The sequence below is a fragment of the Gracilinanus agilis genome, chromosome 5 (genome assembly GCF_016433145.1).
Source record: "Gracilinanus agilis isolate LMUSP501 chromosome 5, AgileGrace, whole genome shotgun sequence".
NCBI classification, from domain to species: domain Eukaryota; kingdom Metazoa; phylum Chordata; class Mammalia; order Didelphimorphia; family Didelphidae; genus Gracilinanus; species Gracilinanus agilis.
In genome coordinates, this window is record NC_058134.1 from 204,113,669 (window position 1) to 204,136,966 (window position 23,298).

Here is a 23,298-nt window from a genome sequence, read left to right on the forward strand (position 1 = left end):
GCGCTCCTATCTATCTATCTATCTATCTATCTATCTATCTATCTATCTATCTATATCTATATCTATATCTATATTCTCCAACAATAAATTGGCAATGAGCATGGCTGAAAAATACTGACAAAATTAATTTACAGTTTTGCTTTATAACATTTGAACTACCCAGGGGATACTTAACAGAGTTATGTTAAATAGTAAACAAATTCATTTGGAAGAAGAAAAGGTCTAGAATTTCAAGCGAAATAATGTGGGAGGAAAGTGGAAATGATGGGAGAATTAGACTTCTAACACTCAAACTATATTATAAAAAAGTAATTATCAAAGCTATTTGGTACTGGTTAAGAATAGAAAAACAGATCAATGGAACAGACTAGACCAGTGATGGGCAAACTTTTAAAACAGAAAATGCTCATCTGTCAGTCTGTTTTGAAGGCAACTCTTTCGAAGTTTCATTGTATTGTATTTTATCCTACTCATTGTATTCATCAGATTAGGAATAATGTTCCTTGGCTGGATAGAACATTTCAGGGGGCCTCGTAGCTCAGTGTCCCATAAGCTCTAAAACATAACTTATCTCTGAAAGAACTCCTTATTTGACATGCATGACTTGGGGAAATTGGGAAGCAGTCTCAGACAAATTAAGTTTGGATTACTATCTTTTACAATACAATAAGAAACTATATTATGTATATATTTTTAAAATCATACCATTAAAAAATTAGAAGGGAACCAGAAAACTTTTTATAACTATGATAAGGGGATAAATTCTTGATCACATATAAGATAGAGGTGATTACGAAAGATAAATGATACTTTGATTACATGAAATAGAAAAGATTTTCATCATGAAAATTAATGCAACTAGAAAAAGAAGGGAAGAGTTTGGTTAGGGGTAAAAACCCTTTGAATTAATTATCTCTAAGGCCATACTATTCAAGATAAAAATAGGGAGATTGATAGATAGACAGACAGATAGATCTAGAGACAGAAGGGGGGATAATTGATGGAAATATATATGAACAAAAGCTATTCCTAACTCATGAGTTGTCAAAGGATGTGAAAAACAATTTGCAAGAAAAGATTTGTAAATATAACCACATGAAAGAATACATCAAAATACTGTTAGTGGCAGGCCTTAATTCAAGCTCAATGTCATGACAAAATGAGATACTCATCTCATTAAATAATTAACAAAGCTATGCAACAAATATACAATAGTATCTTTATAATGTTATAACTTTGGTAGAAGCCTCTCCTCATCCCCCATACAGAAATGGCATGGTGTGGGGACTCCACTGATTTAGGGACATTTACCATGATTCACCATGGCTTGGGCCATGCATGAGTAGTTCTTTTTCTGCCTTTATGTGATCAGGAAGCCAGAGTCAGAGATTATCAGGAACCTGCATCCAGAGAGCACTGCCCTACCACTAGACTTATCAAGTCCTAACTTGGTCACCTTTAGAGAAAATTTTAGCCTAACCCATATTTCAGGGAAAGGAGAGGAACTCCTATAGATAATGGTCTTGTCACAACTAATACTAGCAGACATATAAATCAGAATAATATTGTGGCTTTACTACATGCTCAATAAATTGGAAAAGATGACAAAAAATAAGAATATTAAATGTCAGAAGGGTTATGGAAAGATGAGCATACTAATACAAAATTGATCTAACCATTCTGGAAAGTAATTTGGAATTATGCAAAGAAATAACCGAAATGACTATACTTTTTTTTTTCAAAGGAAGATCCGACACCAGGGCACAGTTTTATTTAGGAAAAAATTGTACCGAAAGATAAGATGGAAAACAGATGACTTCAAATAAGATCTTTAAAATTCATGGTCAAAATTCCAAATGGCCACCTATGCTTCATTTAATGATGTAAAAACTGCTTATGGAATGTTAAACCTATGCACAGGACAGTGAACACCTTCCTAATCAACATCCTATTAATTTCTGGCCATATTAAAACAATACAAAATACCAAACCAACAACCAGTACGTGATTTCATCTCTTTAAATAGGATTCTAAATAAAGTCACTTTAGATTGGCTTACATTTATCTAAATGTTTTAAAAAATTAATGTGATGAGGTGGGATTGCCTCCTTAAAAATGTGTTTCTAAAGCTACTAAAAAACTGGCATCTACAAAATAGTTGATAAAAATATTCCTCTGAATTGTACAAGAAGGGAGGTAACAGGAACAACTGTCAAAAGACTTGGTATAAGATGTTATTCAGATTTGGTTTCTTTCTCTCCTGCTGAATCAGAGACTGGGACCTCTTCATTTTTCCTTTCTCCATTTTCTGCAGGTAAGTCATCTTTATTCTCTTCTTGGTTAGTCACTTCTGCTTGTTTTCCTTTTGCTCCTTTTTTAACTTTTGTATGAACTTTTTTGTCCTCAGATTTATCCTTTTCTGTTGTCTTTTTGGGCTTAGGTTCAGCCTTTGCAAGGACTGGTTTAGCTGACAATCTTGCTGACCTCCTCTTGGGCTCCTCCCTAACTTCCTCTTCTGCAGAGTTGACCTTCCTCTTGGGCATCTTGGCTGCGAGTGGGGATCTATTAGGTCCCTCTCCTCCGACACGGGCGAGCACCAGCGCTAAGGACTTGGATCTGGGGTCGGAGGGAAGGGGCCGTGGCTGGGAACCCTTCTTCTCAGGCCGGGCTCCTGGGCCACGATGCTCCTCCTCCCGCCGCTGGGCTATGACTATACTTTTTGAACCAAAGACTCTATGGTTTTGTATATTCACCAAGGAAATAAATGACAAAAATCAAGGTCTCATAAACATTAAAATATTTATGGCAGCACTTTCTGTAATAGCAAAGAATTGTATACAAAATTGATGTCCATGGACTGTGGAGTATTTAAATAAATTGGGTTACATGCATTATTCAAGTATTAATTACTATTCTGTGAGAAACTATGAATATATTGCATACAGAGAATGCAAAGTGAAATAAGAATAACTAGAAAAACAATCCACATAATTACTTCAACAATATAAAACAGCAAGAACAAAACATTAAAAACTGAATGCTGAAAAACTATAACAACCAACTTTAGCCCAAAAGATGAGAAATGAAAAGGTGCTTCCTCTTGTTTCTTTGCAGAATTATAGAACTATGAGTATAGAACACCGAAAAAATTTCAGGCTCTTTACAGTCATTGGTTAATTTTGCTGAACTGCTTTTTTATTCTTTCCTTTTTCCTCTTTCTTACCAAAAATCGCTTTCTGGGATAGGGATGGGAGGGCAGTTTTGTGAAACATAAGTGAAAAGATCACAATAAAAAATCATATTAAATTTTTAGATAAAATCTTGATAAACCATATCTACAGCCTTTTCTTCATCCTATCAAAAAAGAATCTGGAATGATCCTTGATAATCACCCTTTCCCTTTTCAAGTGTTCACCACCCACCTCTTTAATGCTTTGCTCTAGATTTTTCCCAGGAAGCTAAGTCAAGCTCACTAGCCTATAATTTACACATTCTATTCTCTTTGCTTTTTTGAAAACTGGTACATCTGCCCTTCTCCAACCTTGTGGCATTTCTTTCATTTTCCATTGATCTTTCTTTTTAACTTAAAAATTATTTTAAAATGCATATTATTTTTAACATTCTTTCCTTTTTTAATTTTTAATTCTAAATTCTCTCCTTCCCTCCCACACTCTCTTAGACTCAATGAAAAAGCAAGCAATGATATCAATTATATATGTGAAATTATGCAAAACATATTTCCATATTAGCTATATTTCAAAAAAGGCAGAAAAATAAAATGAGAAAATTATACTTCAATTTGCAATCAGAGTTAATCAGTTCTCTCTCTAGAGTTGGACAGCATTTTTTCATCATGAGTCTTGGAATTTTTTTGGATCTGAGTAGACAAGTCATACAGTTGATCATCATTACACCATTGTTACTGTACACAATGACCACCCCAGCCTCAGTTCTTCTCATTTTACTTTGCATCGGTTCATATTGGTCTTGTCAGGTGTTTTTTGTTTGTTTGTTTGTTTTCTGAAACCATCCCATGCAGCATTTCTTATACATAATAATACTCCATCACAATCATACTCCTTCACAATACAACTTGTTCAATTATCCCAATCAACAAGTATTTTTCAGATGTCAAATTCTTTGCCACCACAAAAAGAGCTGTGACAAATATTTTTGTATATATAGGTCCTTTTTCTTTTTTTTTTTTTGACATACCTAGCACTGGTATGATTGTGTTACAGTTTTATAGCCTTTGGGGCATAGTTGCAAATTGTTATGCAGAATGGCTAGACCAGTTCACTACAGTGTACCTATTTTTCCCTCATCTCTTCCAGCATTTGTCATTTTTGATATGTATCAGGTGGTTCCTCAGAGTTGTTTTAATTTTCATTTTTCTAATCAAAAGTAACTTGAGGCTTATTTTCATATAACTATAGATGCCTTTGATTTCTTCTTTAAACTTTTCATATCTTTTGACTATAAATTGGTGAATGGTTCTTATTTTTATAAATCTGACTCACTTCAGTATTCAGTCTGTATTTGAGAAATGAGGCCTTTATCAGAGAAACTTGCTGAAAATTTTTTATTATTACTTCATTGTCTACGGTACCTTTTAGCAACATATAGTTTCCCTGATTATCTCTTTTCATTTAGTTCTATTTTTGCTTTTGCTTTGTCTGAGATCATGATTGCTACCCCTGCCTTTTTACTTCAGCTGAATCATAATAGATTCTGCTGTAGTCTCTTATTTTAACTCTGTGTATATCTCTCAGTTTCAGGTGTGTCTCTTATATACAACATATTGTATTGTTAGGTTCTATTTTCAATCCATTCTGCTTTCAGCTCTTATTTTATGGGTTAGTTCATCCCATTCACATTCGTAGTTATAATGATTACTGTGAATTTCCCTCTACTCTTTTTTTTCTTCCATTTATCTATCTTTCTTTCTTTTTATTCTGCCCCTCCTCAAAAGTCTATTATGTTTCTGACCATTGCCTTCCTTAACCTGCCTTTCCTTTTATCATACTCCACCTTCCCATAACTCTTATCTCCTTCCCCTCATTTTTCTACTGGGTAAGTTATATTTCTATACAAAAAATGAATGTGTATTGTAGTGTAGAGTGGGGGCATAACTGTTTTTGCAGAATTTCTACTGTCAGTTAAGGGTTTAGAGTCTTGGAAAAAAGTTTCATTTGGACTTGGGAACTCGTGGAGGGAACTAGGGTCCAGCTGAAGCTCCTTCTTGAGATTGAAACCTAGCTTAGATTTGCAGTTTCTTTGAGATTTGTTAATTTAGATAAATCCTTTGAATTTCCTACCTTACCTTATTTCCTACCTTCATTTCCCTACCTGAATGTCTGAGAAGAGTGAATAGGAGAGTGAGTCGGAGAGTTAGTTCAAATCTGTAATAGTGTTAGCCTGGCAACAAATTATTTATTGAGTCTTTGTATCCAACTTCTTAAACCCTTTTGATTTCAAAATCACCTTTGAGAGCTGAGTAAAGGCAGGTCCTTTCTCAGTCTCACATTCCTGCTTCCCTTACCCTACCTGAGGTTTCTCTAAGGGGCTGTTAGGGCTTCCTTGATCCTTTACCCTGCCAATCTATCTTAGAAGACAATAAACCCCTTTTGTGTTTAAACAAGACCTTTTGCTATTTCATTAGTTAATTGGTAAGAGAGGGAGGAAGGGGAAAAGAGAAACAACATACTTTCTGGGTTTGAAGGAAGCTGAGGGTGTCCATTTTGAAGGAAGTGTAACTTCAAAACAAGTCCCTTCCTGTGAAATTGACTAAAGCCTGTAGTCAATTTCAAACTGTCTTGGCTGACTCTAACTTGGCTGTATAGTGTCCTTTACTTGAAGGGATCAGTCTATTTCCCTTCAGTGTTTTGTCTTTAACTTAAGTCCCAGTCTGTATTTCCCTGTTGCTGTTTGTCTTCTTAGATTAATTCATCCTCTCCCTTGAAACCCTTGTTACTTCAGTGTTATACTCCCTAAACTCAGACATTCCCTTATTTCTCCTACCACCTCAACTACCATCCTTCATCACTGAACCTTCCTCATTCAATATATTGCTTTAACTTCCCTATTACCTAGTCTATTCCCTTGATTACCTCCAGCCTTGGGTCCCCTGCCTTGTCTTATTCCCTGATCCTACCAGTTATTACCCCTAGCTTCAGCCTCATATTACATCCTACCTAATCCCATATTACACTTTCCTAATCCCCATATTACATCTTTCCAAGTCCCCTATAACAGTATATACAGATATAGATATATGTGCACATATCTATATTATATATATATATATATATATATATATATACATATATCCTTCCCTCTTTAAATCAATTCTAATTGATGAGAGTTAGATTCAAATATTGTCTGCTATCTATGCATTTTCCTCTCCATTGTAAAAGCTCTTCCTTATACAACCCTTTCATGTGAGAAAATTTTCCTTGTTCAACCTCTTCCTTCCCCCTTTTCCAGAGCATCCCTCTTTCTCACCACTTCATATTTTCTGGAGATCATTCCAAGTATAATTAATTTACATTCATGCCCTCTGTCTTTATAAACTCCATTTAATTGTCCTAATCATGACAAAGTTCTTAGAAACTACATGTATCATATTCCTGTCCTAGGAATATAAACAGTATAACTTTCTTGAATTTCTTGTGATTACTCTTTCATGTTTACCTTTTTAAATTTCACATGAGTTTTGTTTTTGAATGTCTGATCAGAGCTCTCAGGTAGTCTAATAATTCTTAAATTATCTCTCTGACCTATTTTCAAGGTGAGTTGTTTTTTTCAATGAGATATTTCACATTTTCTTGGATGGTCAAATTCTTTTTGTTGTTTTTGTTTGCTCATTTTCCATCCCATTTATTGACTTTGAAGTTTATGCTAAAGCTAGCTTCTACTCACCCAGTGGTGGGGAGACATTGTCCCAAACTTCAAGTTTTTTCATGCCACTATTTTCAGAACTAGTTCTGGAGGTCTGCAGGTTTTATGTGCTTCCAAGATGGTGTGATCCTGGAAGGAGTGTGATCACTCTCTCCTGGTCTATGCTCTGGTCTTTACCCAGGAAGAGGTCCTGATCCTCTACAGGTGTATGCACTAGCTTTCTTCTCTATCCTGGAACTGTGACCCATATTGCATATGGACAATAGAGCTACCAATTAGTCTTAGTGCCACCAGAGGGGCCCTTGTCATTTTTCTGAACAGCTGTCTGATCCCCTTACTGTCTGGACTGAGAGCTTTCAAAGTGGTTATTGCTATTGCTGCTGCTGCCTACGGTCTTGGGGAGGGAAGGGACTCTGGAATGGCTTCTATCCCTATGTCATAAACTTCTACTGATTTCTTAAATTTTCTTAGGACAGAAAAATGTCTCACCTCAACGTGTTGTTTTCTCTGCCTCTCTGAAATTCGACTTGAGAAGTTATTTTAAAGTAGTTTGGAGGGGAATGATGGGAGAGTTTAAATGGGTGGCTGTCCCCACTCTGCCATCTGGGCTTTGCCATGTTTTTTCAAGTTTTTGGTTAAACAATCATATCTGTCAGTTTCTTAAGGTGTCCAAAAATATAAAAGGTGACTTGAATTCATTAAGGACAGTTAGGTTCTCTTGTATTGCCTCACCACTTAATTTGAGTATCAATTTCCTGTTAGTCATTTTTGTTCTATCATATTCAGTGCAAAAGTCATTCTCCTTGGCAGAAAAACAGAAACAAAATAATTTATGAGCAGTCCTTTATTCTCTCTGTTGTCAGTTATCATTACTCCAAGCAAAAGTATTACCCCTTCTATGATCCTCCTTTCTCGCCCAGAATACTTTTGAAAACCCATTTTATTGTATTTCATTTCCCTCATCAGACCCAACTCATTCTGAGATTTTTGCAAAACCATATCATACTCATCCTCTCTCATTTGGTCTTGTTTCTATTAACTGTACAGTTCTTTGTTTTAAAATCTAAGTTGATTCTTAAGCATCCTGTTCATATGTAATGGCCTCTCCAGACAAACCCCATTATCTGGTATCCCACTTCTTTGCTGGATGATTACTAGAAGGACACACATACTTTCTATAGGTTTAAGGATAATAACACTTGAGATACTTGCCCCAAGAGCATCATCAGGGAAGAAGCCACAAAGGAAACAAAGAACTGTCCCAGCTTCTAAACTTTATGCATTTAATGGTTTCCAAGGAAAGGTTACACAGTGGGAATAAGGGTAAGGTAGAGGTGAACCTCAGCCCATTCTAGGTCTAGGTATATTAAGGCTTAATTTATCAAACAAGCAAAAAATGGCTGAAAATGTTATTTAACAAACCCTTACAGATCATAAGTTTGTGAGCCACAAAGATTGTTAATTCAATAAATTTAAGAAGGAAGAAGATAGACTATGGGGACTTTGGTTGACTGAGAATATTAGGCAAAGTATATGAATTATAAATACTTGTTTCAACAAACATTGCTCAGAGAAAATTTTGCCATCTGGATCTGGTTATGTTCCCCAATAAAGACATACCATTAAAAAAGTTCAACTGATCTCCAACTCAGAAATAGAAGTACCACTCTATGGAACATTTTAAGAGAACTTTAATGGAAATGCATTAGAGGAGGCTCTGTCTTAATTAGGCTGCTAAACATTTTTCTGAACTTAGTCAACCCTAATATAAACACATCAACAAAAGCTGACAATTAAGAAGGAGAAAAATATTGGCTTCCACATACATTTCACATATGCAGTTTTCCCTTCTTAGAATATGTATTTTTTCAATGTCACTCACAGATTTTAGCTCAGCTTCAGACTGAACCCTTTGCTTCCATTCCACCTATACCTATGTCAGAAAAACTGGTAAAATGGAAAGAATATTGACTTGAGAGTCTTGGGATCTAGCCTGGGTCACATCATTTGCCAAATATGTGACTTGAACAAGTCAATTCTTTGGGCATCATCTCACTTGAAAAAATACAACTTTTAAATAAGATGAACTTTAAGGTTCCATTGGGCTCTGACATTCTGAGTATGGGAAGAATGGGTCCTGTGTTTTGCCCATGTAGATTATGGCTTTTCACCTGGGTTTATCCAAATGTGACTATGATGGAAGAATGCATAGCTATCTCTAGAGTCTCCTCACCCTTCTCTAAGACAGACTTTGATTCTAGTCAGCAGAGGAGAAAGACTTTAGAACCAGAGGTTGATCACTCTATTCTCTTCAGAGAGAGGATATGATGGATTAAAATTATATTTATTTGCCCCGCCTCAATATTGTTCCCAAAGATTCATGGAAAATAATTTTCAGGTTTAAGCTGAGTTAGCAATCATTATTTTTGTGAGAAGAGAGTGCACCATGCTATATACCCAAGGAAGAATTCCCTTCCCATCAAATGCCAGTTCCATGATGAACACACATAGAAAATAACCAATGAACCCAACTATCCAAATCAATAGCAAACAGAAATGAGAAAAAGCATACATATGAGAATATATGCCAGACAACACACTTAGTGAATGAACCCTCCTACTGGGAACAAGAAATCTCAATGCAGCCAAGAGAAAGCATTCTAGATTTTACCCAAGAAGAAATTCCCCTAAATCTCAAGTGTAGTAAGCTAGACTTATCGACATGGCTGAAGTACTATCTCTTCTCTAGTTTGGTTTCTTCAAAAGTCTTTCCTTGCAGGGACCTCTCCTGAAGAAGCTCTGAAACTATATATCTCCTCTTTCAAATCTGGAAGCCAGAAGCCCAGTGTAGCTCTTCTCTCAAGCTCTCACAAACTCTGCCCCTCATGAAGGCATGGAGTATTGAATGATCAATCTCTAGCAATGAAGGAAGTCCCCTGCAAATGAATTTTGAGGCACATATTATACTTGGGAAGACTTCTAATGGGGCCTTCTGTGCTCAGTTTTCTCAGTTCTCCATGGTTTAGACATGAAGTTCAATAAGCATATGAGGATGATGATTATTAGTTATTAGACTATAAGATCCTTGAGAGCAGGGACTATTTTATTACTTTTGTTGTATCCTCATCCCCAGTACATAGCGTGGGGCCTGACATATATAGTAAGTGCTTAATAAAAGTTTCTTGGGTGACTATTAAAGTACCGTGCCCTCTGGGAGTTTACATTCCAATGCAGTGATAAATATAAAAAAGATAAATAAATATGTGCCCAGTTTATAGTGTCAGTAATAAATGCTCTTTAAGGAGGAGCTCATAAGGTAATGCCATGGAATATGATTCTGAGATTAGCTTATATTCCATTGCATTTCTTTATAAGCTCCTCCTTAATGAGCATTTTTAAACTTCTATTTGTTTATTTTTACCAATTAACATGTAATTACAAATTTCTACACAAGTTTTCCTAAGTTATGTGATCAAACTTATCTCCCTTCCTCCCTTCCTTTCCCCTGCCCTGTGCTTGCAGGTGTTCCGATATGGGTTATACATGTATTATCACTCAAAATATATTTCCGTATTGTTCATTTTTGTAAGTAGTTCACTCCTTCTAAGGCAGCCTGACGGCTCACCACATTGGTGCTAGGTTCGTGTGGACACCTGATTGGACTAGCTCTACTGCAGCTCAGAACTCCAGCCTTAATCTCTCCAGTAGGAGAGGACTACAGACTTGCTCCATCACACCTAGCTCTAACACTATAAATTGCAAAGCAAGTCTTGATTTGTGTTGGTAAAGAGAGTACCATCATCAGGAAATCCCCAAACCAACAAAATCACAAATAAGGACCAAGGTGGAGTTCAGGGTGAGAGGAAAAAATAATTTCCTCTAGGCAGAGTCAAGAAAGGTTTCCTAGAAGTATCTTTGGAGCTGGACCTCAAAAGATATGGAGAGATTAATGTTTGCTAAGTGAATAAATGATATCCCTCCTGCTTTTTTCCAGGCTAAAAATCCAATAATCACCCAGTAGGTCTTCTCTCACAACCCAGTTTGACAATATCTTTCCTAAAATGTTGACCATCAGTCCTACGTACTTCTGTCTTGCCCCTTAGGCTGGTCCACTACCTTTTGGTCACATTCCTGCCCAAAGATTTCTTGTATTAATTACTCAGCCTTCTGCTGAAACCCACAACTATATGTCCTTTAGGCAGAAATGGACAAGGTGAGAAATTGTTCATCACAGCCTTAAGAACTGGGACTTCTGGGAATTCGTGATGTCTTTCCTATTGATATTGGGGGCAAGAGAAGGGATAGCGCAGAAGCAAAATTCTACCACGAGCTTGGAATGACTCCAACAAAGCAAATGGGGCAAACCCTCAAAAAGACAAGATGGGAAACAAACTTTCACGAGGTCATAAATTTAGACCCAGAATTTTGGGTGTGCTAGAGATGATTATTAAATTTCATTCTTAACCTTTACACCACGGAAATCAGCAAACGCTACAAATTAGGGATCGAGTTACTATTTGTTAATTATCTAAACTTAAGAAAGTGATAGCGAAAATGTTAAGAATGCAAATTAAGCTTAAAAATGGGTCGAGGGTATTTTTTCTGGAGTGCCAGTTGCTAAATATTTAGCAGCATATGAGAAAATTTAGATGGTTATCTCATCTAACCTCCTAATTTTCCAGGTGAGGAAACTGAGGCCCAAAGGGGTTAAGTGACTTCTTCAAGATCACCTAGACTTTGGATGACAGAGGGTTACAGCTAGAATATTGAATCCCATATTGAAGTTTAACACCCTTTCCACCACACACTCTGCCTCCTTCAAGGACTCAGACTATTATTAACCAGACACACCTTCACTATAATACACACACACATACACACAAACACACACAGAAACATCTGCTCATTCCTCAATGCTGTAAAGATATCTTATTCCCATTTCACATTCTCCATCTAGATCCTTTATGTCCCAGGACTGTAGGAGACTGTGCAAAAAGAACCCCAGAGAACAGAACACTGACTGCCAAGATCTTACTAGCCATCAATTCCTATCAATTCCAACTTAATTGAATCATCTGCAGGAGATCTGCCCAAAAAAGTCTCAAGAAATTTCAAGCAAAACAATGCTACTTTTCATTGAAAACATTTGTTTAGCCCAGCTGCAAACTTGGCTCTATCTCCTAGTTTTCTAATCTGTTCATCACATAAATCAAGCATTGACTGATTGCTGGGAAATGAGATTCCAAAGAAACCATTTCAAAGAAGTGTCCCCCAATATTTGCAAAAGAAAGGGCTCCAGAACATCTCCTAATTATTTATCATGAGCCCACTGCCTTGGGGGTAAAGAATGCTAAAGGCATTGAATAACATTCTCCAAAGCTAGCAAAATCCCAGTTTCCAATATTTTACCATGGTTCATAACTCCCAAATGCAAATTCTTTTCAATCTCCACAAAATTCTCCACATCTAACCTCTTCTCTCTACTTACAGAGCTACCCCACTTCATCCAGGGCCCTTATTACCACTCACCCAGATAATGGCCATGGCTTCCTAAATGGTTTCTCTACCTCAAATCCATCCTTAGTACCATCTGTCTTCCACCTAGCTAGTGAAGTTATTTTCTGGAGCTTGTCACTTCCCTATACCACAAAATCCAGTGGTTCCCTGTTTTCTCTAGCTTATATTATGAAATTCTCTGTTTAACTTATAAAACTCTTCACAGTCTGGCCCCAACTTGCCTTTCTAGCTTTGTTATACATTACTCTCTCTCCTAGACTCTATTATCTAGCCAAAATGACTCTCTTTCTCTTTCTAACATGAGGAACTCCATCTCCTGCATTTGAATCTTTGCTCTGGCTGTTCCTCATCCCTGGAACACATTCTTTCCTCAACTCTGCCTTATAGAATCCGCCTCTTCTTTCCTGATGCAACTCAAACGCCATGCACTACATAAAGCCTTTCTTGAGCTCCCTAATGCCTTCTTGCCCTAACTCCCTGTATTTAACTACTTTATAATTATTTGTTTTTCTTCTTTTTATATTTCTTCAATACACAGTGATATATGTACTTCTTCTCTCCCCAGAATATAGACTCTAAGGTCCTTGACAGTAGGCACTTTTTTATTTTTTTGTTGTATCCCCAGAACCTAGCACAGCACCTGGCACATAGTAGGTGCTTAGTAAATTATTATTAATTAATTGATTGAATCTGATTGAGTCTGCTCTTTGTCCTCCCTGAAACTTCTAGTTCAGTTTAGAGAGTGCTGATCAAGTGCTGTGCCCCTCATTTCCTACCAAATACTGGCCCTGCCTCTCCCTTACCCCACACAGGGGCGGGAGGAAGCATTCCCATTGGACTGCTGGGCAGAGTGTTCAGTAAAGTGAGGAATGTCCTCGGCTAACGTAGAGAGGAGGGAGGGGAATGGTCCAAGCAGCCCACTCCCCTCCAGCTCTGCCACTTATGAGCCGCCCACCTTACCCACTATGCTGCTGGGCAGAGGAGTGGGTGATGTGAAAAAATGTCACCAGGCATGGTAGAGAGGGAGAGGGGAAAAGCTCTGCCTGAGTCCCTTTGACTTTTTAGTAACAAACTCTGGTGTTGGGGGGGGGGGTCAGCTGAGAACCCATAGAGAGTGTTCTGCATGCCATCTTTAGCATCTGTGCCTGAGGTTCACCATCACTGTTCTGTTTCTTCAATCCCTCTCTCTGATTCCAGTTCATCATCACTGTTCTGACATCACCTCCTTCTGTTCACAGTCTTGATCATATTCTTAGCTATCTCAACAAAGTATTTTTCTCAAACTTTAAATTCTTCTGACTTCTGATGCTCTTCCTATACTAATTCCCAACACTCAATCACCATAAACATCCAGACTCTCCATTTCTACTTCCAAACAACTAGAAGTTGTTAGAGGGATTCGCAAAACTGTGATGACTATGTACCCTACAAATTATTGCTACCTATTCTTGACTGGACCTTTTCTGAGGTAGAGCAGTCCTTTTCTTTATGTCTCATTTGCTACATTTCAAACAGAGTCTTCAAAATCTCTTTTATCCTTAACATCATAATTTCATTCTTACAAAATTTTTTCTTAGCAGATAAAGACTGAAGTCATCCTCACTTCCCATCCTCTACACTTCAAAACATTTCTATATCCTCAACCAGAATCTTTTCCTTTGCTCCAATCTCAGAGGACTAGCTTTGTTATCTATCTAGCTTTGTTAAAGTTAACCCCTCCACTTGTACCCCTGGTCCCATTCTCTCTCGTGTCCAAAGAATTCATCACTTATTGGCCGACCTACTAGAGAACAGCAGGCTCAATCTGTCACTAGGACTATATAAGAAAAACTAAATGGATGAAAAATGTTTATTATACAGGCTATTTATTTCACGCAGTTGGCTAGCCAATCTGTTGAGTTAGTACTTTGGTACATATATTTTAGGCAGGCACTATAGATGGACAGTGAGTTAAGTTCTGAACTGAATAGGAGGAAGAGAGTGGGTTGTATTATATTTGGGAAAATACACAGTACTTTTAATGATTCCAAGCTGCTCACTGGCACAAAAGATTATATTTTTAACAAAATCTCCTTGAGATGTTCTATGGTTGTGAATCTTGAAACACCACAATCTTTGAAGACTAAAGGTGGTATGGGGGCAGCTGGGTAGCTCCATGGATTGAGAGCCAGGCCTAGAGACAGGAGATCCTGGGTTCAAATCTGGCCTCAGACACTTCCCAGCTGTGTGACCCTGGGCAAGTCACTTACCTCTCATTGCCTAGCCCTTACTGCTCTTCTGCCTTAGAACAATACACAGTATTGATTCTAAGATGAAAGGTAAGGGTTAAAAAAAAAGACCAAAGGTAGTGAGTGACCCGATGGGCAATGCAGAGATGCATACTGGGTGCAATTAGACTATGTCATATTCCCAGTGACTAAGCTACTTTAAGAAATGGACCTGTAGTATCTAATTGAGGACATGTATAATCAAGAGATGTCATGGAATGGTTATGTGGCAAGATGGGGAGAAGGAGAATAAGACTCCTCCTTTATGTGACCCTTCTATTTTCTAATTTGTATATAAACATCACGTGTGATGTGAAAGTATTTTGAAAACCTTAAACCACTATATGAACTTGAATTATTATTATTATTATTGCTATATGATCTCTATTCTTTGTTTTTGCTATTTGCAAGTATAACCAGGTTTCCAGTTAAGTCTCAGGCATTTTGCTGTTCTTTTGGCTTAATTCAAGATTTCTGGAGAGAATGCTGACACTGTGTGCCTTGTGAGGGATGGAACTGGCAGGATAACAAGACATTCTTTTTATTCCTTCTTTGAGAGGACACACATGGTCCTGGACTCTCTTTGGGACCAACTCCAGACACATGAAGAGATAGAGACAGACCTTGGAAGCTGTAGACATATAAAAGTTGGCTCTTCAACATGTCTCTGATTTCCAGCTTGTTCGCCCCTAGAGACTCTAGAGAATTTCCCCTTTTGTAAGATTGAGCCCTCTCTGTTGGTTAAGCTGAGACCTCGTTCCATTGCTTTCTAAAGAGCTCATTCACTCTATGCATTTTCTGGTATATTCTAACCTGTATAACCTCTCTGATTTCTGTTTGCTATTTTGCTTGGATCAATATTTTTCCTCGCTATTTGGCATAATTACAATTTAGGGTGTGTACCCAAGAACCGTACTTCTGCACTGCTTTGATCTGCCAAGTCTACACATTTTTTGCTCAAAGGACATTATAGAAAGACACTGGTTTTCTTGTGGGAGAAGAGGGCAAAAATCACCAGCCCTTGCAGAATTCTTCGTTCAAGCCAAGCCTCATGATTTGCATGGAACATGGTCAACATTATGTGTCAGCTCTCTAACTTCTCCTGGTTCCTTTGCAGTTTAACAGGCAAAGACTCTGGAAATCATGTGTTATAATATCAGTGAAAAGGAATTTTCTGACTGTATTTCAGATAAGACGGAGAGACTTAACATGGCAACAGAGCATACAAAATGTCAAAAGGCTAGACAAAAATTTCTAAGCTTTTCCATTGCTAGCTAGATGGGTGGGGATGACTGCTTTTCCATCACAAATGAAGTAAGAATAAAAAGTCCCTGTACTCTGTGCTAATGAGCTGCCAAACCCTGGTGGTAAGGAAGAAACTGCAGTACAAAGCATGACCTCATCCTGACAACAGAGCTCCTTGAGGAGACACCCAAGATAGAGAAATATGGCAAAGAGATGGGAAAAGCAGAGAACTCCAGTTTCAGGGGAATAGTACTTCATTGGATGGCATCACTAGAAGACATTGATACATCTGTAAATATTGGAAGCATAGGATGGTCCTGACCACAAATCTGTGTCCCTATGTGTGTGCCCCTTCCCAAATTTAGATTCTACCTAGTTTCTTTCCAGTTCAAAAACTCTAACTCCATCACCTTTTATATTTCCTACTAAATATTGTGCTATTTTCCATTCATGTAAAAAAAAACCTAGAAGAAAGCCTTCAGAATGTTGGGTCAATCTTCTGTGAAAGATTCAGTACATTAGAAAAAATGCTGAGTTTGGCATCTGAGAACCTGGGTTCAAATCTATGCTTTGCCATTTACTACCTAGGTGCCCTTGAGCAAATTGCTTGACCTCTCTGGGCCCTCATCTCTCAAAGAGGGAGTTGGGCCAGCTGACTTCTTCCAGCTCTAAGGATATGATTTTATCTAAGAACTGCCTTCTAGCTCTAAGGATATGATTTTATGATTTATGAAATTATAGACAAGAATCACCCAGATTGAGAAGGCATGGAGGAGTTGGGATCTATATCATTGGAGGGAATCATCATATCAAAGAAATAACAGATTCACTGACGTGTTATGCTTTACCATGACCTAGGGGTGACTTTGGGTTATTGAAAGCATCACCAGAAAAAGTGCAGGCCCTGGCAAGTCTTACAGATTAGAAAAGATTCAAGTACAGCCCTGGCAATGTTATCTAAGTCTAAGGTGGCTCCTAACCAGCCTGGATGTAGGATGACAAATTTTTCAGACACAGCAACACATGTGAAGACCGTGTAGGAGCGTGAGTGAAGTGGGCCCACTGGTAATTTATCACAGATCCTTGAATTATTGCTGTTGTTCAATCTCATTCCCTGAATACCTTTTTTAAGAAGAGGAGAAATTCATGTTTTTCTGATAGAAAAGTATAGTCCTGAGAGACAGAGGGTATATAAGATGATCTTTGACTAGTTGCTTTTAGCCTCAGAACTTTCATCTGCAAAGTACTGTGAGCTCCTCTAACAAATAGTTCTGAATTATCTGTGCATTCGGGGATAAGAGACATCATTGGTGGAATATAAAGTAACATAAAAATCTTTTCTTTGGCTTCGAAATGAATAATCAGTTATCCGCAAGCACAGAATGCCACAAGCACATTTATTCACAAACGATCACAAATTGACTGACCATTTCTATGTCCTTCCTACACCTTCTTGCTCTGGAATTTTGTACGTTGCTCAAAACCCAACTGGTTTCCAGATCAATAATCCAGGCATGGAAAATTGAGTGTCAACTCTATTATGGTGAATCAGAAAACAATTCGCATAGAGTCTCAGAATCTCAGGGGACTTGAGAAACCATGCAATACCAAGTCATTCTTAAATGAGAATCCCCTCTACAAAATTCCCAACAGATTGTTATCCTAGCCATTGAATGAATACATGCAGTAATGAGACAGCCCTTTCCAGTTTTAGAATTTGTCGTTCAGCCATTTTTCAATCGTGCTCAACATTTCACAACCAACCCCATTTTGGTGTCTTCTTGGCAAAGATACTGGAATGGCTGCTATTTCCTTCTCTGGCTCATTTGATAGATGAAGAAACTGAGGCAAACAGGATTAAGTGGCTTTCTTGCCCAGGGTAACACAGCAAGAAAGCATCTGAGGCCAAATTTGAACTCATCAAGATGAGACTTCCTGACTCCAAGCCTGGTTCTCTATTCACCGTGCCACATGGCTGCTTCAGTTTTTTAATAGTGAGGAGAAAATGCAAAACTCCTTGATGTTCATGAGCAATGGTTTGGGAGTCAGGAGACCCAGGTTCTAGTCCCAGCTCTAGAACCAACATTCACTGCTTAACCTTGATCAAGTCTCTTTCTCCTTCTAAGCCTTCAATTTCCTCATCTCAAAAATGATTTCTAAGTTCCTTTATGGCTCTAGCATTCTGTGATTCCTTTGATTCTAATTCACTGAAACTTTTCTACATTTCTACCAGGTGATGATGAGTTTACCTCGTGAATCCCAAAGTGAGCATAGGAATCAAAGTAGTAATCCCTGGAGGTCATCTCTTCTGGGTTTAACAGCTTAGACATCTTTCCTCGTCCAGGACAACTGGGCTGGGTGGATACATGATGGACACACTGTGCTGGCTTGGGAGCCACTACAGGCTGAGGAGGTTGAGAGGGTGCACTGCTGACCTGGAAGCAAAGGGCCTGGTGTTAAACAGAAGCAAAAGATGAGGATGACGAGAAGAAAGCCCAGCCCTCAAGCTCTTCCTTCCCCCTTACCCCCAGCTCCTTTCCCTGAGGACTCTCTCCTAATTTCTATCACCAGCTATTATTCTCCAAAGTTTCTCCATTAGGAGCAGAAGAGATGCTTTAAAATCCTACAACACCCCTTCCTTCTCACAAAACCTTGATCATTTGCATTGTCTCTCTCACCTCATGCAAGCTACTGGAATCCTTCCTTTCCCAGAAACCGAGATGGGACTAAGCAGAGAATTGATGGATTTCTATCTAGCTATGGTTCTCCCACAAGTACTTTCCCCCTTTTCCTCCTCAAAGAATACCCAACCCTTTCATTTCCACCCATCAAAGATACCTCTAGGTAGCCTAGAGATAACATCAATCTGTCAGGATTTACCAAGTTAATCACACAGTGTTTTCATTGAATTCAATAATTCATTTTTTATTAATTGCTTACTATACAAGGTGTTGTGCTAGGCACTGGGAACCCAGAGAAGAAAAATAATACCAGGTATGCCTTTGAGAAACTTCAAGTCTATTAGGAGGGATACAATATGCCCACAGAGAAGTATAATACAAAGCAAAGGGTGACAGGGACAGAGGAGAAATCCAGACAAAATAAGCCAGGAAAATGGATCTGTTTTGGCTTGTGAGTCTGCCAAGGCCAGGGGTCCTGTCCCAGCATATTCATGAATCCGGCATCATGGCTAGGAGCTTAAAGAAGGCTTTTGGGTAAGGATGGTGATGCTGATGTGGGAGGCAGTGAAGATCATGGTGGTAATGGGGATAGAGATGGCTATGGGAATATGGTCATGAAGAAGATGATGATAGCGATGGAGTGATGGCAATGTTAAAATATGGATGGTAGTTATGGAAGTAGAGATGGTGATGGTTGTAAAAATATGGTAATGTTGATAGTGATCAGGCAATGGTGATATCATAATGTCATGGTGATTGTGAGGGGGATGGCTTTGGGGAAGAGGGGAGAGCAATAACATCCCTCTGCCTTATTTTACTTAGTTCTACTTTGTTGAAATCCAGAGGTGGGAAAAGACTTACACAAATGAGATCCTATTTGCACCTTTGAAGTGACACGAAATGTTTGTGAAGTGATTGTTCTTGCTAACATCAAGGGCATTTGCTGATTATCCTATAGATCCTCCAGATACTATGCCATTGTTTGACACTATGCTTCTTTGCATCATTTCTTTCCAATGTCAGATTCAGAAAATGAATGTACAAGGAGGTAAAAGTATAGAAGGGGAAAGACAAAACCTATTTTTTTAAAGTGTCCATATCTCGAGAAAGATTCCCACAGCCTCACTTTTCTAAATATTTTTTTTCTTTGTAAAAAGATCATCTGAATAGTATGGAATTGAAAGCACTGGTCCTGGACTCTGAAGACCTAGATTCAAATCCTGACTCTGATCACTCTTAGCTTTGTGACTCTGGGAAAGTCACATCACTTTTTTTGATGCTCAGGTCTTCCTTTATTAAATGGAGATAATATTGTTTGCATTGGGACACAATATATAACAGAATGTATTTTGTTATATACAGAAGGTATATTGGAAATAGTGATGGATTTATAAAGCAGGAATGTGACTCATATAATCTCTCAGTGACTCAGGTAACCTTCTAAAAGTGTAAGTTACAAAAGAGTTCTCTATTTGCTTTGGTGCAAGGAGTTTTCATACCAAGATAAACATCCAGGGGAAAATATCAGTTTTAATACATGACATGAATAGTCCCCCCCCCTTTTAGAAACTGTTTCCCCCAAGACACTTTACAAGAAGCTAGCTTCATAGTCATTGAGATATTATACACAGCAAAATTCAGGTAAATTGGTCCATGTATCCTAAATGGATAATACATTCAGAAGAACACAGGTTTTTATTAATGACAGGAGGAACTGTTGAATGTCAGTCAATCATACTTTAGCTCAGCCACAGGCTAGGCCCTCTAGAAAATACTGAAGCTGCAATCATGGCAAGAGAAAAAAAGGACTCTGGATATTGCCAGTCTGAGAACCTTCTGATGCCATTGGGCTGATGTTCAAGTAAGGGACCATCTGGAGGTCAGCTTAAGTATTGCACTTACTTGCTGGATAAATGAAACAGTGACATGATGACTTTAAAAAGGCTTATGAAAACATCACAGAAAGGACCATAAGGTGTCAAATTGGGATTGGTCTGGGAATTTTTTATTTCCTTTTGAATTTCTGATTCTTTGTCCCAGTCTTGCAGGTGACAAATGCAGGGAGATAATTTCTGCTCTTTCAAAAACCTTTTCTTAGGAGTTTTTTAATTGATGGAAAGCTTCCTTTTTAAATGAATTTTTTCTATGGGTTTTTTCCTTAAATTTCTTTCCATTAATCAGTTCACAAGAATTTATTAAGCACCCCCTATCTGCCAAGAATTATTCTGGGATCCAGGCATACAAATACAAAAAAAAAATGAAACAATCCTTACCTACAACGATCTTATGTACTAATGGAAGAGACAAGATGTACATGTAAAAATATATATATCACAAAGTGAATAAATGCAAATATGCTTAAATTAATTAAATATAAAAATAATGTAGGTGGGAGAGAAGTTGGGCAAAGAAGGAATATGTTAGCCAAGGCATTGTGCAGAAGACAGGATTTTAAAAGAAACCCAAACCTCTCTGAAGCTAATGTAAGAAAAGTAAGCAGATCCCTCCAAGACATATGGAGGGGCTAGTAGAATAAGAAAGAGAAAGGAGATGGAATATCCTATGTGAGGAAGAAGGAAAAGGTCAGTTGGTTGGGATTTCAGAATGTGGGAAGTGGAGTAATGAAAAGATAGGTTTGGGACAAATTGAATAAGACCTTAAAAGCTAAAAAAGATTTTGTATTTTGTCCTAGAGGTAATAGAAAGCCATGAGAATATGATTTTGAAACATTTTCTTAGTTCTTCACTAGAATTGTTTCTTTACAATCTAGATTATGATTTTTTTATTTCATTTTTCCACATGGGATTTTCCTCTTGTAATTGACCCACTACATTCCACAGAATCCCAAAGGCATTGTCCTTGTGAATATTATTGATTATGAATGCATTATGCCTGTTGCCTACAGCAAAACTGCTATGCTGGCCATCAGCCCTACTTAGTAATATTGACAACCCAGTGGCTTATTTGCATGTGGCAATGAATTCATTCTTATTGCTTGTCTTTTTGTATGCTAATTTTTGACACAGGCTGTTTAGTTATTGTCATTTGAACTTTTAAAAAATGTGTTGTTTGTTACATTAAAGTTCCCAGCTATCTCCTTTCCTCCCACTAGAGAAGGCATCATTTGAAATAAATATATATATATGATTTCATTTGTGCTTGAATATCCATTTCACCATTTGTTTGTTTAGTGATTTGCTGAATAACATTTTAAGTGAAGTTTGAACAAAATGGACAGAAAAATTTTAGAAAAGTGATGTGAAGCAATAGATAGAGAACCAAAAAGGTCTTTTATTCTTTTTTTTTAACTTTTATCTTTTGTCTTGGAATTGATGCTAAGTATTGATTTCAAGGCAGAAGAACAGTAAGAGTTAGACAATCAAGGTTAAGTGACTTGACCAGGGTCACATAGCTAAGTTACATGTGTCTTAATCCAGATTTGAACTCAGAACTTCCCATCTCTAGACCAAGTTCTCTATCTACAAGGTCTTTTAATTGTTGTTGTTGCTTTTTTTCAAACCCTTAACTTCCATCTTGGAACCAATTGAGTAGTAACCAAAGAGCAGTAAAGGCTAGGAGATGGGAATTAGGTGACTTGCCCAGGGTCACAGAGCTAGGAAGTGTCTGAGGTCAGAACCCTGTACCTCCCATTTCTAGGCCTGGCTCTTAATCATTGAGCCATCTAGCTGCCCCCTAGGTCTTTTATTTTAACCCTTACCTTCCATCTTAGAATCAATATTGTGTATTGGTTCCAAGGCAGAAGATCTGTAAGGACTGGGCAATGGGGGTTAAGTGACTTGCCCACACACAGATAACACAGCTGGGAAGTAATTGAGGTCAGATTTGGACCCAGGACCTCCGATCTCTAGGCCTGGCTCTCAGTCCACTGAGCCATCCAGGTGCCCCCATAGGTCTTTTAATTCTTAGGAGTAAAACCTGAGTATAAAAATAAGAATATTATTATTTTAAAACATAAAAAGGGCTACAAATGACTTGAATAGATGTGCAGAGGTCCACAGCAAGTTCTCAGTAGGAAACTTCCCAGTCTGTTTTTGTGTAAATTTCAAGACAGGTAATCACGTAAAAATTCCTAATACGGCGACAGTAGAAGATAATACCTGAAAACTCATCACTTGACCTCAATCTGAAGGACAAACAGTGATTTTAAAAGTCGCGACTTTTTTTTTTAAAATGAGCAGAAAAAGTCTGCCCATAGACAAGCTGAAAAGCTTAAATCAATGACAAAAGAAGCTTCTCTCACCGAAATTACTGGATTTAGAGGAGCTACTTTCGGAAGGATATCAAGACTCAGGTTTTTCTCAGGAAAAAGCTCATGCTTTCCAGAGAAGAAATGCCACTGAGTTATGCTATCAAATCACTTCATAGCCAGCAAGCACCTGAGTCAGGCAAAATGGGTTACTTTCTAGAACATATTAAAGGGCTTCTTTTTACATTTGTGCAGAAACTAAAGACTGCAAGTCCTGGTAGGAATGCCTGCAAAGATCAGAAGGACACTTTGGCAGAGCAGGATATGGTTAATTATCTCAAAAAAAAATCTGGAATCTTACATATTTCAGGGGAAAGAGCATTGAACTTGAGTTCAAATGCTGTCTTTGCTAAGTACTACCTAGCTAACGATAGACAAGTCATTTAATCTTTCACACGTCTGAGTTTCAGTTAGTTTGTTT

General features: G+C 37.8%; 2 protein-coding genes across 2 annotated transcripts in view; both read right to left on the reverse strand.

Annotated features, from left to right (window-relative positions):
* Positions 1-23,298, reverse strand: part of PRMT8 (protein arginine methyltransferase 8) — a 161,583-nt gene that overhangs the window by 80,148 nt on the left and 58,137 nt on the right. Inside the window, exon 2 of the mRNA XM_044679091.1 lies at positions 18,179-18,364. Coding sequence (XP_044535026.1) covers positions 18,179-18,364 — 186 coding nt within the window. The remainder of the gene's footprint in view (positions 1-18,178; positions 18,365-23,298) is intronic.
* On the reverse strand, positions 2,216-2,616 carry LOC123249206 (non-histone chromosomal protein HMG-14-like). Its single transcript, XM_044678199.1, has one exon. The coding sequence runs from the start codon at positions 2,541-2,543 to the stop codon at positions 2,235-2,237; it is 309 nt and encodes a 102-aa protein (XP_044534134.1). The 5' UTR covers positions 2,544-2,616; the 3' UTR covers positions 2,216-2,234.